The following is a 15,803-nucleotide window of genomic DNA, read 5'->3' on the forward strand; positions in this document are numbered from 1 at the left end:
ATTATGTGTATATAACACATTTTCTTTATTTGTCTGTCAGTGGACACTGAGGCCATTTCTATATCTTAGCTGTTGTAAATAGTGCTGTAGTAAACATGGAGGCCCTACTATCTCTCCAAGATCCTGATTTCAGATCTTTTGGTTAACTACCCAGAAGGGGGATTGCCGGATCATACAGTAAGTTCTGTTTTTAATTTTTTAAGGAACCTCCATATTCTTCTCCACAGCAGCTGCACCATTTGCATCCCCACCAACGTGCCAGGATTTCAATTTCTCCACGTTTTTACCAACACTTTTTTTTGTCTTTTTTGGGTAAAAGCTATCTGACAGGTATGATGTCTAACACTGAGCATGTTTTCATATACTTATTTGGCTATTTGTATGTCTTCTTTGGAGAAATGTCTATTCAAGTCCTTAGCCCGTTTTTCAAATCAGGTGATTCGTTTTTTTTGCTCTTGCGTCGTAGGGCATTACCCCAAGTCTTCAAAAATGAGAATACTGAGGGGCCCCTCCAACTGCAGAAGTAGGGTCAGAAGAGAGGCCAACTGAGGAGTAAATGTGATACCTCGTGTTATTCTGGCCTTCAGTTTAGAGAGAAGTTGTTTCTCCATCTCATTATCATCCCCTCCCAGCAGGCAGAACAGAGCTGTAGGGTGTAGGTGCAGAGGCAAAGAAGCAGACGTAGCCACTTTGAATTTTAAGGATTTGTTGTTTCCTTTTTATTTTTCATCAATTATTTTTCACTTCATTTTTCACATCAACAGAGTTGGATTTAGGGTTCCCTTGGAGAGCAAGGGGGATGGATGGGTCCCTCCAGGGGGTGCAGGGAAGAGGGCTGCGTCAAGCAAGTGAAGGGGAAGGGAAGGGCACACACTCATCCACTGGGCACTGGAGGAGAAGGCAGTCTTCTGAGCACAGACACCAAAGAGTTAAACAGTCACCACCTGGTTCAGTGTTACAAAATGGGGGGGTGACCATAAGGTGGGGGCCCAGACGCAGCAAGAGGAAAGTGAATTTGGATTTTCTTTTTTGTTGTTGTTTTCACTTTTTTCCTTTTTTTAACATTTTACAAACAGCTAAAAACTACAACACATCACAGCTACGGTGGGGAAGAAGGGGACACCAAAGAAAGCAGCCACATGGAGTGGTGTAGGGCAGGGGCAGCTTAACCTACAGGGGCTATTGTGTGGAAAGGGTGAGATGGGGAAACTGAGGCTTTGGTCCCTGCAGTAAGGGTCCCTGGCTGACTACCCAACCTCTTTCCACTCGGGAGTGGTTGCTGGGAGGCCCCTGCTCCCTGCCCCTGTTCAGCTCCTTGTGCTTTGTGATCTGCTGGTTTGACCATGTGCCTGGTTGCTCCCCCTCCCCTGCTCTCCTGCCTGTGAGGGGCCAGGCCGGGGGTGGGAGGGCGGCTGTGCTGACTGAGTGGAGGCCTGTGCTGCTGATTGGAGGGGAGGTGCCTTCAGACCGCCCTCGGCTGTGGGACCCAATCCAGCCCGGCTAGGCCCGGGGCTCCTCCTCCCAGGCCTGGCACAGAAACACCATCCTGGTGGTACTCTGGGGGGCAGGGTTGTGTGTGTGTCCGTTGAAGTTACCCTTGGCTTGCATTTTAGGACAGCATAGTGACACCCCTGCCCCATGGCGCACACACACACGTCACACACACAGTCACACACACACACACACACACACACACACACAGTCCTGCTGAGCTGCCTCAGAACTTAATATATAAATAAATAAGAGTCAGAAAGCTAATTTCATAGAATTCAGGCTTGTTATAGCCCAAATTGAAAGGGAAGTGAAGGCCAAGGGGCTGAGGTTTATTGCTGCTCCCCCAGCATCCAACAGGAGGTGCGAGAAGGCGCCCGAGGCCCTTCCGACTCTCAGTTCTTTTGGTCCGTGGTCTACACCAAGCCCCAGCCCCCGACATAACCACAAGCCCGTGGTTTCACCAGGGCCTAGGCAGAGGGAATGAGGGGGAAGGCAGGCAGCCTGCGCTGGAGGGCCTGGAGCCAGAAAAAGCGATGGTCCCTCACGAACACGGGGGGCGGGGAAGGGGGGGCCAAACCTTCTCTTGTGCAAAGTCAAGGGTGGTAGGAGGTGGGGAGTAGAGCTGCATCCCAAAACCGGGATGAGGAGCTTTCCCTGTATTCCCCGCCTACGGGGTCACACGTGTGCGCACGCATGCGCGCGCGCGCGCGCGCGCACACACACACACACACACACACACACACACACACACAATGGCTAAGACGCCAAACACATGGAGAGTGAGGGTTTCCGGAGGCCAGGATGGCAGGGCAGGGCAAGGGGAGAAGGGGTCGTTGGTCTCACAGTGTGCCTGCCACCCCCGAAGCCCCAAACATGTCCTCACTGCAGCACCTGCCCCCGGGTCTCAGGCAGCTTCAGGGCCAGAGAGCTACCGAGGGCGAGGGCAGCCGAGGCGAAGAGGATGGGGGCAGCCTTGGTGATTCCCACAAAGGACGTGAAGATGCTGATCCCCAGCACCGCTGCCAGCTTACACAGGGCATTCAAGAAGCCGAAGGCTGTGGTCCTGTCCAGGGGTCCCCCAGCGCAGCACAGGTGGGTCAGCCCAGGAGGCGGACGAGGAGGAGGCATGGGAGGGTTTGTAGGGGAAGGGCGGGGAAGCAGAAGTGAGAGACGGGGGGCCGTGTCCGAGGGGGGGAGGAAGGGCAGAGTTCGGAGAGGTGAGGGATGCGCACCGGGGAATATAGATAAATCGGGAGGCCGGGGAAAAGGAGACCAAAAAATCGGATTAATAGTTAAGACTTCAAGGAGTGAATACAAAAGCTACCAGCTTTTAGAGGAGAAACTCAGTGGGAACGTGTACCCTTCTCTCCCTGAAGATGCTTGTCCCATTCAGCCCCACTTCCTCGCCCCGCTTGTCCCCTGCCCTCTCGACCAGCTGCCCTGCCCCCACCACACTCCAACTACCTCTTGTCCGAGGGGTAGAGTTCGACAGTCAACACGTCCAGCGCGTTCCAGGATGCAATGCTGACCCCCCCAAAAAGGCAGAGCAGAGCGATCATGGCTGACTCACTGTTCCCAAAAGACAGGAAGAAGCAGGAGACACAGGACATCACGCTGGAGCCAGCTAGAGGCAGGAAAGGAGAGAGCGGTGTGAGCCGGGCCGCAGCGGGAGCCAGCGCCACCCACCCTGACCCATCAACTGGCACTAAGGGCAGCCCAGGATGAGACTTTTTCCCAAGGTACCCAAAAAGGAAAGCTTTTCACTCATCCCCAGCCTCCCTTCTGATTTTCCTCTTAATGTCAGTACCGACCACTTCTTCGATGCCAGCTGTGGGCCAAGCAACTGGATCTAATACATCACTGATCGAATGCATCAACCCTATTGAAGCAGGAGAGGCAGCCTAGGGAAGGTCCCCCTATCCTCCAGGATGCAGCTCTAGAATTTTTCCTCGGTCCCTCACTCAGCCCTCTCTTCTTGTTTTGATTTCAAGTTTGAGACCCCAGCATGAGAAACAAGCCAAGGCCAGGAGACAAGACAGACGAAGACAGATGGCCTCGGGCCACCTCATCCCCTCCAGGTGGCACGGAAACAAGCCCAGATGGGAGGCGGGCTAGATGGCCTCGGGACACCCCGACCTGCCCACGCGGCTGGGCAGACTCTCTCTGGGCTGCCCACACTTTTCTCTTAAATGTGTACTTCCGCTTTACTAAAACTTACACTTTCCTGCCTGCTGTCTGTCGTGTCCTTGAATTCTTTCTCATGCCATAAGACAAGAACCTGGTCACCAGAGCGCCGGGGTCAGGGTCCTCCTTTGGACTCCCGCCCCATCGAGCTCTATGAGGCAGGTTCTGTCACTACGAGGCAGGTTCTATCATCACCCCCCTATTCCACATGAGACACCTGGGCTCACGAGGTTACGGAACTTGCCCAAGGTCCGTGGTGGAGCTGAGAGTCAAAGCCCATAACCTCAAAGCCTGTGCCCTGAACCACTTGCTATGCCGCTACCTCCCTCGCCCCCCAGAGAAGCTTCCAGGCCAGGCCCCACCCCCATCTTGCTGCCACCCCATAAGCAGAAGATGTGAGAGAGAAATGCTTCTCTGGCTAAGCTCTTCCACAGACGAAGGTGAGAAGCCTGTTGACTGTCTCCCCTCGCCCTGGCCCCCTAATCAGTTCTGACACCACCCCCCAGCCTCTCCCCTTACCAAGCATTCGGAGCCGGCCAATCTTGTCCATGAGCAGGGCGGACACGATATTCCCAGGAAGCACAGCCAGCGTCCCCAAGAAGCTGACGAAGTATACCATGTAGGCGCCTTCTCCCGTCCCTGTCACATCTAGTGGGCAGCCCTCCTTGTTGTGCAGGAATGTGCTATTCACCAGACGGCTGTTCACAAACTTGTACTCAAACAGGTCTGGGGTGAAGGCCAAGACAGGCAGGCAGTCATGTCGAATGAGAGACAGAGGCTGCTACCGCTTAGGGCTCAGGGCTCTGCCTTTGTGGGGTTTAGCATTGGGGGCTCTCGAATTCGTTCATGGAACTCATTGCAAAACATCAGATTATTAAACATCACCACAGGAGCTAGGAATCTTTACAGCAGAAAATGTCCATAGTCTATCGACTGAAACGGTGTGACTGGCTTTTGCCAAGTTTTCTGCTTAATAGTCTATTTCCTGGTCATTTTTTTAGTCCTCCATGCTGGCGATAAGCAGTAGCAGTGCCATGGTGTAGGAAAAATTAAAATCATTAGAAATCCTATCCATTACTTTTTCCTGCAAGGTGGGAAAAGCTCACCTGGTACGCCATGTAGAGGTGGGAAAGCCCCACTAATGCCATGTGCATATAGTTTGGGAATCACTGATAAAAGAATTAGATTAAAGCAATGATTCCCAACCTTTTCCCCACCAAATATTCCTTTTATTGTTTTTCTTTTTCCCAAAAGACCCTGTTTTGAATGATTTTACCCTCTTCAACCGTGCCTGAATACCACTGCATCGAGTTGTTTTAATGCTGGGCTCTAAAAACATCAAAGAAACTTGATATTTTTGTCAGATAGTCTACCACAAGAAAGTGTTCAATTTCCATTAGATTTTTGGGCTTATCGGTAGCAGCTAGTAGGCCCCATACCACCTTCCTCCCAGGCTCCAGGGAGCTGAGGTCGAGAACCCTGAGCGAGGGACCGCGAGGTCCACCGTCCACCCAGCCCTTTGGCCTGACGGCCACCAGCCACTCAGCCTTACCAGTGTTATAGAACACGCTGTTGATGAATGTGCAGTTGCGGAAAAACGTGTTGCTGGATGTGACATCCTCAAAATAACACTCCTCGAACAGGGAATCCTCAAAGGACACTGACTTCAGGCGCAGCCCGATGAACCTGGAAGGCCAGGATGATGAGGGGCACTGCCCCCCATCCTCGTGCCCTCCTCCAAGGCTCAACCCCTTAGTGAAGTAATGGGAAGCTGTGGCACTGAGGAGAGACACCAGGTCTTTGCCCCAAGACCCATTGTCTCAAAGCTCCCAGACTCAGAAAAGAGGCAAGGGGTGTTAAGGGACAGGGGGAGAATGGAGTATAAAGGCCCCCACATACTTGTCGTTGAAGTATTGTCCCCCTCGGTGGATCTGATTCTCCAGGGTGAAGTTAAAAGTCACGTGCTCTACACGCTCCCCAGGGAACACTTTGGTGCGGGCCGCGTAGTCCACCGCCTGGAGGTGGCGGATCATGTCAGGAAACCAGACAGTCAGGCCATAGTAGCTGAAGAGTCAAGGGTGATGGAATCAGGCAGGGCTCAGGGACCGGAACCGGCCAGTCCAGAATGAGGGGGAAATCAAGGACCAGCCCATGTCAGCACCTTGCTCCCCGCCCCAGCCTCATTTCTCACCACTCCTCCCTCCACCCTCTGCTGTGGTTCTTCTAACCCTCCCACCGAACTCGTATCTCCCAGGCGTTTGCTCTTCCCTCTGCCTAAATCAGCCTCCCCATCGCCCCTCAGCTTAACTCCCATTCATCCTTTGGGATTCAGATCCCCACCCCAAATCTGGGCTGGGAAGCCCCCACTCCCGGCCCGTGCTCCCAGAGCACTTTGTGCTGCCCTACGTGGCGCCCGTCACACTGCTTTATAGCTAGTTTCATCTAGCTCCCTGCCCGAGATGTAAACTCCGTGAGGACTGGGGCCACGTCACCTTCGGCCGGGCTCAGTACGTGGCACAGGAGAGAAATTTAATCCTGTTCGGGCTGGAAGAGGGTTTGCTGGGAGAATGAATGGAGTAGAGTGCCAGGTGCAGGATCAGAGAGGGGCCCGAACAGCTCCTTTTCTCATTATTCGCGCCCTGCATTTTCATTTTCTCCCCTTCTCTGCCAACCCACACAGCATCCCGTCCACCACGTACCACCCACCCCACCCACTCCTCACCTGAAGGACATGGTGAACCACACACCCATCATCATCAGAGTGATGCGTCGATATTCTGGACCAAAACAGGAGAGGAAATTTCCCCAAACCTAAGCAGAAGAGCAAAGTCAGACAGTGGCTGCACTAACTCCTAGCTCCCCGGACCCCCACGCTTCTGCCCTACCTCCTCCTCAGTTCACCCATGACCCCCACATCGGGCTCGAGCTTTGCCTTCCTCTCCCCCTCCCCTACTCCCTTCTCTCTCTCCGCCATTTAAGCCACCATTACCTGCCCCCCCAGGCTCAAGGCCCGGACACCCCAGCGCTGGTACCAGGTCCCTGTGTCTGACTGGATCTCAATCAACTCATCCTCCTGATGAATCGTCTTAATATGGGTTACCTGGGATCAAGAGAAGTAGTGAGCAGTCACCTAGTCCTTTTTTCCCAACCCTTTCCGTGTGCCTCAGTTTCTCCCGCAGCAGCAAAATGGGAGGCAGGTGTGCAGGACACCAGGAGAGATCGCGTGGACGGAGAGTATGCTTGGGACGCCTGGAAATCTCTCAGGGGGTATCCAGAGAGGGGCCAGGTGGAGTTGGGGTGCAGCAGCTTGGAGCACTGGGGGAAGGGCCGTGGCTTACCGAGAAGACGCGCTCGGGGTGTCCCTTGGCTCGCATGTTGGTGTCATGAACTCGCTTCAGCACCATCCAGGCTTCATCGTGCTTCCCGTTCTAGAGCCAGACAGAGCCCACAGCCAGGTCAGCCGTCCCCGGAGCCAGGCTTACAGCCCCACCTTCCACCCTGGCTTCTGGAGTTGCGGGGCACACAAAGGCTCCCGCCCCTGACCCCTGACCTATGGGCACACCCATCACCCACTCAGAAAGAGCCCCAAGTGGAGACACAGCAAAATGTCATCAGACGTGGGCAGGAGTGGGAGGAGATACAAGTATAGTTCCTAGGGATCCCCTGGTCCAATGGAAGAGAAAATTCAAAACAAGGCAAGTGATGACGATGGGCAAGCATGTAAGCAGAGAAGAGGCAGGACCTTAAACTGCTGCACCAAGTTATAGTTGGAGGGCCAGGGCCAAGGCCCCACCTGTAAAATGTTAAGCCACCCATAGTTGAGCAGGTCCCCTCGCTTCTCCACCCACCAGGACCCTTCTGGAGATACAGTCTAACAAAGGAAGGGAGATAAAGTCCCACAGAGAATGGACCCTGGGAGGGAGGAAGGCAGCCATGTAGGATCAAACCAAAGCCATAGTGGTGCTGGGACACAGGAGCCCTTGCTGACCCCACCCCCACCCCTGCAGCTCAGCCGCCCAGTCACCTCCAGGAAGAAGCGGGGACTCTCGGGCTGTGTGGTCAAAGCCCCAATGGCAAACACGGACGGAAAGGCGCAGACGAGGACGAAGACCCTCCAGCTGTGAAACTGATAAGCGGACCCCATCTGAAAGCTCCACCCTGGCGGGGGCAGTCACAGAGTCAGCAGAGAGGCCACTGGTTTGGGGGTCCCCACCACAGGGAGCACAGGAGAGGAGGGAGATAGTCTGGGGTGCATTCCCTAGGGGCTGCTCACCATAGTGGGGGATGATGGCCCAGGCCATAGCAGCTGCGTACACCCCGCCAATCATCCAGAACATGCAGAGCCAGCTCAAATGCTCCCCACGCTTCTCCTGGGCCAGAAACTCCGAGAAATAGGAGAAGACGATGGGGATGGACCCTCCAATCCTGGAGGGCACGCAAGAATTCAGCATTGGAAAGCCACCGTATTCCGAATCCCCTGCCCCACTGCTCTGGGTGCCCAAGTCCCTTTCATCTTCCAGACCTTTTAGAAGAGACTGGTTCTCACACTTAGTGCCCTACAAATTCATGACTAGCCATCGAGCACCCATCCTGGGGACCGTGGGAACCAGGCAGGCAGGTCTCAGGGAAAAAGAAGGAACGAACATTGATACCACAGAGCTGGAAGAGAGGGAGGATAATTATAGAGAAAGGGAACCACCTCCCCCCACCCCAAAAATAATAAGATGGGCAAAGAACAGTCTGAGGACAGGCATGCGGGAGCAGGCCAGAGAGCTCGGAGGCCAAGGGCGTGCGTGCAGGGAGAAGTGTCGGTGTGCGTGCGAGCTCAGACTTCGGGCAGCCGTGGGTATTCACGGGGTCTGTTGTCGAATGCAGGAAATATCTATGTATTCTCTGGGAAGGGGATGACTCAACGGTCCACGGGTGCCCGGGCGTGAGGCTGAGACCCTCAAGGCCTCTTCGTGGAGCCAGCCTCATTATGGAACTAAAGGGTAGGGTGGACCAGACATTTCTGGAATGGCTGTGTGGACAGGCAGGAGACAGGTCCAGGACAGGAAGCAGCTGGCCTGAGATGGCAAGAGGAGAAAGGGATCCATTCATTCAACTCAGAGATACTTGAAGTACATCTGGTGTGTCTGGCACCGTGCTGGGCCCTAGAGATACAGCAGTGACCAAGGCACAGTCCTGCCCTCCGGAGGCTGAGGAGGAGGACACTCACCCGACCCCAGAAAGCAGGCGGCAGAAGAGGAAAGTGCCATAACCCTGGACGAAGGATGAGAAAAAGGCAAAGATGCTGTTCACTGAGAGCGAGATGAGCAGACACTGTCTCCGGCCCAGCCGGTCGGCCAGCCCGCCCCAGAGGAAGGCTCCCACCATCATGCCCAGGTAGACGATGAGGCCTGCGAGGAGGAAAAGAGGCAGGAGCGGGGTGAGCAGACACCACGTCTCCCACTCGCTGACCATGAAATGAGCTGAAGTGCAACAGAATGAACCGAGGACCCGCAGGACTTCTAGAAGCTACGTCCACCCGGAGATGAGAGAAAGCGAGAGACGCTGAACTGTGTGAGCGAACAGGGAAGGCCATCCTGCAGGCCGGGGGTTCGAAGGCGGGAATCCAGACGTGGGAGAACCCCAGAACGCTCACTTTCTCTCCTCCTTTCTCACGCCCTGGTTGTCTGTCACACACAAACACACGCAAATACAACACCCCCACTTCTGGCTTGCCTGGAACGAGGAATGGATCTGCCTAGGTTCCCAGACTCTCCCAGGGTCCCCTCTAGCCACGCCCCCCTACTTCCGGCCACCGCCTGGATGCTCTCAGAGCAGCAGGTGTCTCTCGTGTTCCCCAGGAAAGTCCCTCACTCCTCCCAGGAAATCCCCCCCACAAAGTCCGTCCTCACTCCCTGCAGCTCCAACACTCCCGGTCATAAATGCTCCTGTACCTTACTTCCTTCGTAACTTCAGAGTTGGAAGTAACCTTTAAAACCATCTCCTCCTGCACTTTACCTATGCTCGAGCCAAGTCCCAGGGAGAAGGGACCTGCCCAAGATCTGATGGCAACGTAGTGGCACAGCGAGGCTGAGATCCTTTCTGAATGAGTCTAGGGGTTCCCCCTTCAGGTTCCCCATCTAGCAGGGCCATCGGAGACCGCTCGGCAGCCCCTGAGCACTCCCAACGCTGACCGAAGCAAGTGTGACCAGCTCCTCTGGCTGCAGGCAGACCCAGGATTGTTTCCCTAGCCGCATCACCCCAAATCGACCCTTCCCATGTCACTTAGGGAGTTTGCATCCTGACTTCCTGTGTCCCCAGTCAGGGAAAGGGAGCAGGCTAACAGGAGAGGAGGCTCTGAAGAAACATTAAATGGGGCCTCTCACGCCATGGCCACCCCCTGCAGAACTAAACAGACCGCCACCCCAGCCCCGGCCGAAGCCCCAGCCCACTGTCCTCCCCCAGAGGAGGGTGTGCGAGGGCAGAGTGCAAAGGACCTTGTGCCCTCTGGGGACATCTTGAGAGGAGGGCGCTGGGACTCCCAGTAGTGAGAACAGTTCTCAGGAGTCGGGGTGTTTGGGGCAAGGCGGGGTTGGGGTGCCCCGGATGTGTCTTACCCAGCATGCCTTTGTTGGAGTCAGACAGGCACATGTCTTTCTCAGCGCTGGGCAGCACGAAGCCCACCACGAAGACCTCGACGCCATCAGCCATCAGTGCCAGGCCAAGCACGAAGTAGAGCGTCCACTGGAAGCGGCCGTGGCCACATTCCCGGAGGATGGCTTCGTACTGCTGGGCCAGTTCTTCCCGCTCTTTCCTCCGCTGTGCCTCCCCCCGGCCCCCAGCGGGGCCCTCCCCATCGCCCAAGCCCCCCCTCACACCAGCCAGGGGTGCCCCATCTGCCATCCGCTCGCCTTTGCCCCCAGACTCTGCCCGGGGGATGCCCTGGTATTCCCCTTCGTAGATCTCATCCTCTTCATCGTGGCCCTCGGTGGCATCACTGGATGCGCCACCTTCCTCCTCGTCCTGGGTCCCCTCCCCACGGTAATAGCCGTCAGCAGGGGCAGGGAAGTCATCATCGTCATCATCCTCCTCAAAGCGGGAGTAGGATCTTCGGGAATATTCGTCCTGGACGCGGTCCAGGCCCTTCACCACCTTCTTGGCCGCGTGCTTTTTCACTTCCTTGGCGATGTCTTTGGCCCCGCGGATGAAAGCTGCCCGGTCTCTGAAGCCTTCCTCCATGACGGGGCTTGGGGAGCACGTCACCAGATCGCCCCTCCCCCTGCTCCTTATCGGCCTTTGCTCTAGGACTCGTGGACTCAGAAAGACCCTTCCCCCAGTTACGCAGGTGAAGTGTGTTAGGGTATCTTTGGGCACAGAATAGCAGAAAATGGGGCCTGGCCAGCGAGTGTCTGGGAGAAGAAAGGAGGGAGAGGATTTTGGCCTACGCCCAGTTCATTTGGGTACACAGGGAAGGGAGAGCGGGGATAGGGGCATGGGACAAGGAGGGGGAGCCAGCTCCGGTGGGGCTAAGCTGGGGAGCCAGGATAACTCAAGAGAGGCCGCCTACTTCTCTTCCAGGCACTCTGGAGATCTAGAAAAAATAAGAGGGAGATAGAGGAGGTTGTGAGGCCTCGGTTGGTGAAGAAGGCCGATACAGAGCTCCTGTCAACCCGGAGCCCACCTGTGTCACACGGCATAGGGACGGTCTCCTTGCTTCACGCCTACAGCCAGTAAAAAATGGTTGACTGTCGACGCCAACTGCGGGTCATTCAGCACAAACCCCTGTACTTTGACCTTGGAGACTACACTCATGAGATGTGCTCCCGAGTCACGAACACCGCCACAGAGCTCCTGCTTCAGCACTTACTAGAGCTAAGGGACCACGGGCACATCTCTGCACATCCAAACCTCCGTTTCCTCTTACTTAAGAAGTGAAAAGTAAGCTCCTTGCCATAGTTCCTGGCATGTAAAAAGCGATGAATAGACATTAGTTATTACCCTCGCGCTGACAATATAGCGAGATGCCATCTACTCCCTCACAAGACCCCAGAACAAAAGCCACTTCTGGGTGAGTGGCAGAGAGGGACACTGGGAAGGAGAAGCTGGTTCGGTGCAAAGCACACAACAGTTATGCAACCTAACTTGAAATCCCAGCTCTGCTATTTACTTACAAACAACTGATCTTCGGCAGGTTACTCGACTTCCCTACGCCTCAGTGCCCTTAAATTTAAATTGGGGATAATAATCTCTATTTCTCCGATTCGACCTCACAGTAGATATTCTATAAATATGAGTTTCCGTCTTTCCTCTGTGATTGAAAAACATGACAGGAGCAGGAAACAGCAAGAAAAAAAGCAGTGGAGCATACTCGGATGCCCAGTGTCCTCCCAAAAAAGAGTCCCAAGGCCCACCTGTCTGTGTTCAAACTAATTTCAGCATCTGGGCCCACCTTGTCTACAGCCGGACAAACAAGGAAGACTCAGGAAAAGCAGGACCTGGAACCAGAGGGCATGGGGAAGAGGGCAGATCAAAAGCTACGAAAAAGGCGATGACTGGCTGCTGCCACCTCCCTTCAGGATGTCACACGTGGGCCCCTTTTCACTAGTGGGGGTGGGAATGGAGATCACCGAATAAACATACGCTGCCAGCATGGGGGGTGCGGGTCCAAGGGCCTATAGTCCCACTTCATTCCTCCAGGGCCTCCCTTCCTAAGCCCCCTTAATCCTTTCTGCTCCTCCAGGAGTCAAGGAGAAGGAAGCCCACAAATACTGCATTGCGTAGGAGGCTGGCATAGAATGAAGGGGGCCTTGAGCCTCCCCCCCAAAAAGAGACATCCTCCAGAGGGAAGCATAGGAGAACCCCCACTTCCTTCATAAAAGCAGAGGAAGCAGGACAAGATTCTTATGAGAGATCATTCCCCTAAAAATATCCTGCCTCCTTCTGCTCCCACCCATCCAAGGCCTTCATTAAAAATGTCACACACACACACACGCACACACACACGCACGCACGCACGCACATATAGTCACTGGGAGAAGGGGGTAAGTAATGCTATGTGATTCAGAGAGAAGCCCTGGCAAGCAAGCCTCACCCCCTCAGGACAGACGTGAGCAGTGGACAGGGAAGACCAGAACCTCTGACCCCTATGTCACCTTCTTTTCTTTGTGAATCAGGGTTCAAATCATCCTCCATGAAAGAGAGGGAACTGTAGAATCCCCTCACTGCGTGGCAATTTGCTCGCCTGTTCTTTCTTTCCCAGCTCAGATCTCCCCCTCAAACCCTGAAGGAGGCAGACGGGCCACCCCGAGCCATATCCTGTGTTTGTTAGCACTGTTTACCCCTGAGGGGACAAGCAGGGGAGAGAAGGCCCCCCCCAGAGCCACAGCAGGATATGATGGCTCAACAGCCAGCTCCCCCAGGGCCAACGAGCCCAGGAGGTCAGGAAGGAGAGAAAGAAGACAAATTCTTTGAGCTGGTGAGAAAGTGTTGCTATTTTTAGCCCCAAAAGCAGCACAGGGTGGCTAAGCCTGTGGGAGAGAAAGACTTGGAGAGGTGGAGGCTGCAGGAGACAAGATTCGAGATTACACAGCCCTTTAAGGTAGGCGAGCTTCACCTGACCAGAAGAATGTACCCAGGAGATGCTTGGCAGAGGAGTGGGGGACCGGGGGACTCCTGAGCAAATGCTGCCTTTAGGACAACTCACTCATCCCTGGATAAGAGGAGGATCCAGAAGCCCCCCACCTCCAATCAAAGCTCCTGACTTCGGGAGCCACCCAGATTCCCCAGTCCACCCTAGCCCAGGTGACAAGGTCATTAAGAAGCAGTCACTTATCAAAACATTCGTGGAGGAGGAGATGGGGCGGCACGAGGGAGGAGGTGCTGGAGCACTCCTCCCTGTTAGGCTGGGCGATTGAGCCTCAGCCCCCACCCCAGGACAGCCAAGCCTGCACCTCCCCTCCCAGCATCCTGCCCGGGAGAAACACGGTGTCAGCTGAGAGGGCACACGGAGGAACACAGCAGGCGAAGAGGCAGGGACGCAGGAAGAGACGTCCACACGCACAGGCATAACGACGCCCCTACCAGCGTCTGCGGCGACCCCCGCCCGCATCCCGCCTCTGCTCGGCTGTGAGGGACGAGCCCCTATAACAGGCTGAACTGATTCTCCAAGCCTCCCCTCGCCCTTGGTCCTGCGGCCGGACAAGGGCCCATGGTCAGCGCCCGTTCCGCCAGCTCCCGGAGCAGCTGCCGCCAGCCCGTCATCCGTGCCCAGCCCCGGGGCTTTGCGGGTTCACCATCTCGCCCCAACATTTCCACCCTTCCTCCGCCTGCCCGCCCTCCTTCACCTGCCCTTCCTCCACTGCCCCCCCACCCCCCCCCCAAGTCCAGTCCAGCCGACCGAGGCGGCATCCGCTCTCTGGCCCCAGCCAAGGTCATTTATCATTCCTTTGGGGTGGGGGTGGGGGGGTCGCCAAGGTGAGGAGGGGACTGGAGTTTGAGTGACCCCTGTTCCACCTAAAAACCCCACCACCACCCCGTCAATGTCTGAGGGGAGGACATAGTGAGGGACTTGGCTAAGGCAGAGAAAAACACCTCTCTCTCTCTGTGTGTACACACACACACACACACACACATTTTTTTAAATCAGCACAGCAACTGAAATAAATGTCCATTCAAACCACCACCCAACCCCTCACCCCTAGAGCGAGGACGGTCACCCTCCCCAGCAGCCAAGCATCGGAGGATAAAATGGCTGCAAGGCAAGGATGCTTCTGCCCCGGGCGGGCGGCCGTGAAGGACTGAGCGAAGAGTCTCACCTGGGCTGGGTCCCCTGGGTGCGGGAGTCCTGCGTGAGGGCGGGGGTCCCGGCTGTGGCGCAGACGGCAGCGGGGACTGCTCCGGGTACCCGGGGAAGCGGCAATGCAGACTTGACCCCCCAACACGCTCCAGCCCCGCCTCCGCCCCCCCACCCCGGCGCCGCCGAGCATCGGGAGAGACCATTGTTGGGGGGGGGCGGGCAGAAGGAAAAAGGGACTCGGCACCAGGGAGAAATGATGAAAGGCTGGGGGATTGTCACAGGGACAGCTGGAGACGACACGCAACCCTTTCCAGCCCCTTCCTAGCGGAAAATGAAAGGAACCACGGAAATGGTGATCTCAGGGAGACCAGTGGGAAGACAGAATGGGAAGGGGTGAATGAGGCAGCCCCCTCCTTAGCACCCCAGGCCCAGAATGGCGGGACCCACATATTTTAGGGGCTCTGGCTACCTTCAGGCACCTCCCTTCCCCGTCTCCACCGCTCCCAGCAGCCTTCTCCCAGATTCGGAGTGCTCAGACTACATGTTTACCTGGCTATTTTAGAGAAAGCGGGAATAACAAGGTGTGGTTTCTGTCCCGAGCTGCCAGAGGTGGAGACTCCTGGATCTCCCCCACCTCTTTCCAGAAACAGTCCAGATTATTAATTCACGGCGCAGCCCTCCAGTCCTCCACCTGGTCGGCAGCAGAGGCGAGTCCTGGAGAGGCTGAGTTTCACAGGCCCAGGACTAAAAGAGGGACTCCCTCAATACCCTTCCCCACTTTCTTGAAAGGAGTGAATTGGTTTCAGTTCTTTCTTCTTTCTTTTATCCTGTACCAAAAACCTGGGCTCAGAGATCCAAGCCACACATACCACTCACTGACCATCCCTGCTCCAGGGGTGAGGGGCTGTGTGGCGGTTTGGGGATGTACATACTGAATGTGTCTGCCTATTCCAGGTAAGGTCTTAGAATATTCTGGACAGAGCACTGACCAGGGGCTCTAACCTGGATCCTTACTTCTAACAAGCTATGGGCTTTCGATCAAGTTCTCTGCCTCTCTGAAGCTCTGTTGTCTCATTTGGAAAATGGGGGGGAGGGGGGCCTGGACTAGAAGCTGTATCAGATCCATTTCAGATCTAATAGTGTGTGATTCTGCTTTGCTAAATGTGGAGGTTTCAGAGTACTGGGGTACTCTACATGGAGAGGACTGGCTGGCTATGTCCCAAGGGACCTCACAGGTGGCATCTCGGTACTGAATTTATCACTGACAAGGGTGTGGACCTGGGTTTCGCAGAGTCCAAAGCCATATCTTAGAAACACTCTTTGTGCCAACAAAGTTTACAAC

At 55.4% G+C, this 15,803-nt stretch overlaps 1 protein-coding gene across 4 annotated transcripts; it reads right to left on the bottom strand.

Moving 5' to 3' along the window:
• Positions 1 to 689: 689 nt before the first annotated feature.
• On the bottom strand, positions 690 to 15,803 carry SV2A (synaptic vesicle glycoprotein 2A). 4 transcript variants are annotated; one of them, XM_011384678.2, is made up of 14 exons: positions 14,481 to 15,803; positions 12,116 to 12,161; positions 10,284 to 11,257; positions 8,897 to 9,077; positions 7,952 to 8,103; positions 7,703 to 7,836; positions 7,017 to 7,106; positions 6,668 to 6,778; positions 6,401 to 6,489; positions 5,578 to 5,742; positions 5,231 to 5,364; positions 4,198 to 4,404; positions 2,959 to 3,118; positions 2,374 to 2,557 (listed from the first exon to the last, which is right to left on the bottom strand). In XM_011384678.2, exons 3-14 carry the CDS (start codon positions 10,903 to 10,905, stop codon positions 2,374 to 2,376), a joined length of 2,229 nt encoding a protein of 742 aa, XP_011382980.1. In that variant the 5' UTR covers positions 10,906 to 11,257; positions 12,116 to 12,161; positions 14,481 to 15,803. The 4 variants fall into 4 exon arrangements, with proteins under 4 accessions (XP_011382978.1, XP_011382982.1, XP_011382980.1 ...); XM_011384677.2 differs by having other exon boundaries at positions 12,078 to 12,161; XM_011384676.2 differs by lacking the exon at positions 12,116 to 12,161 and having other exon boundaries at positions 690 to 2,557; positions 14,481 to 14,617.

Source organism: Pteropus vampyrus, unplaced genomic scaffold (assembly GCF_000151845.1).
Source record: "Pteropus vampyrus isolate Shadow unplaced genomic scaffold, Pvam_2.0 Scaffold617, whole genome shotgun sequence".
NCBI classification, from domain to species: domain Eukaryota; kingdom Metazoa; phylum Chordata; class Mammalia; order Chiroptera; family Pteropodidae; genus Pteropus; species Pteropus vampyrus.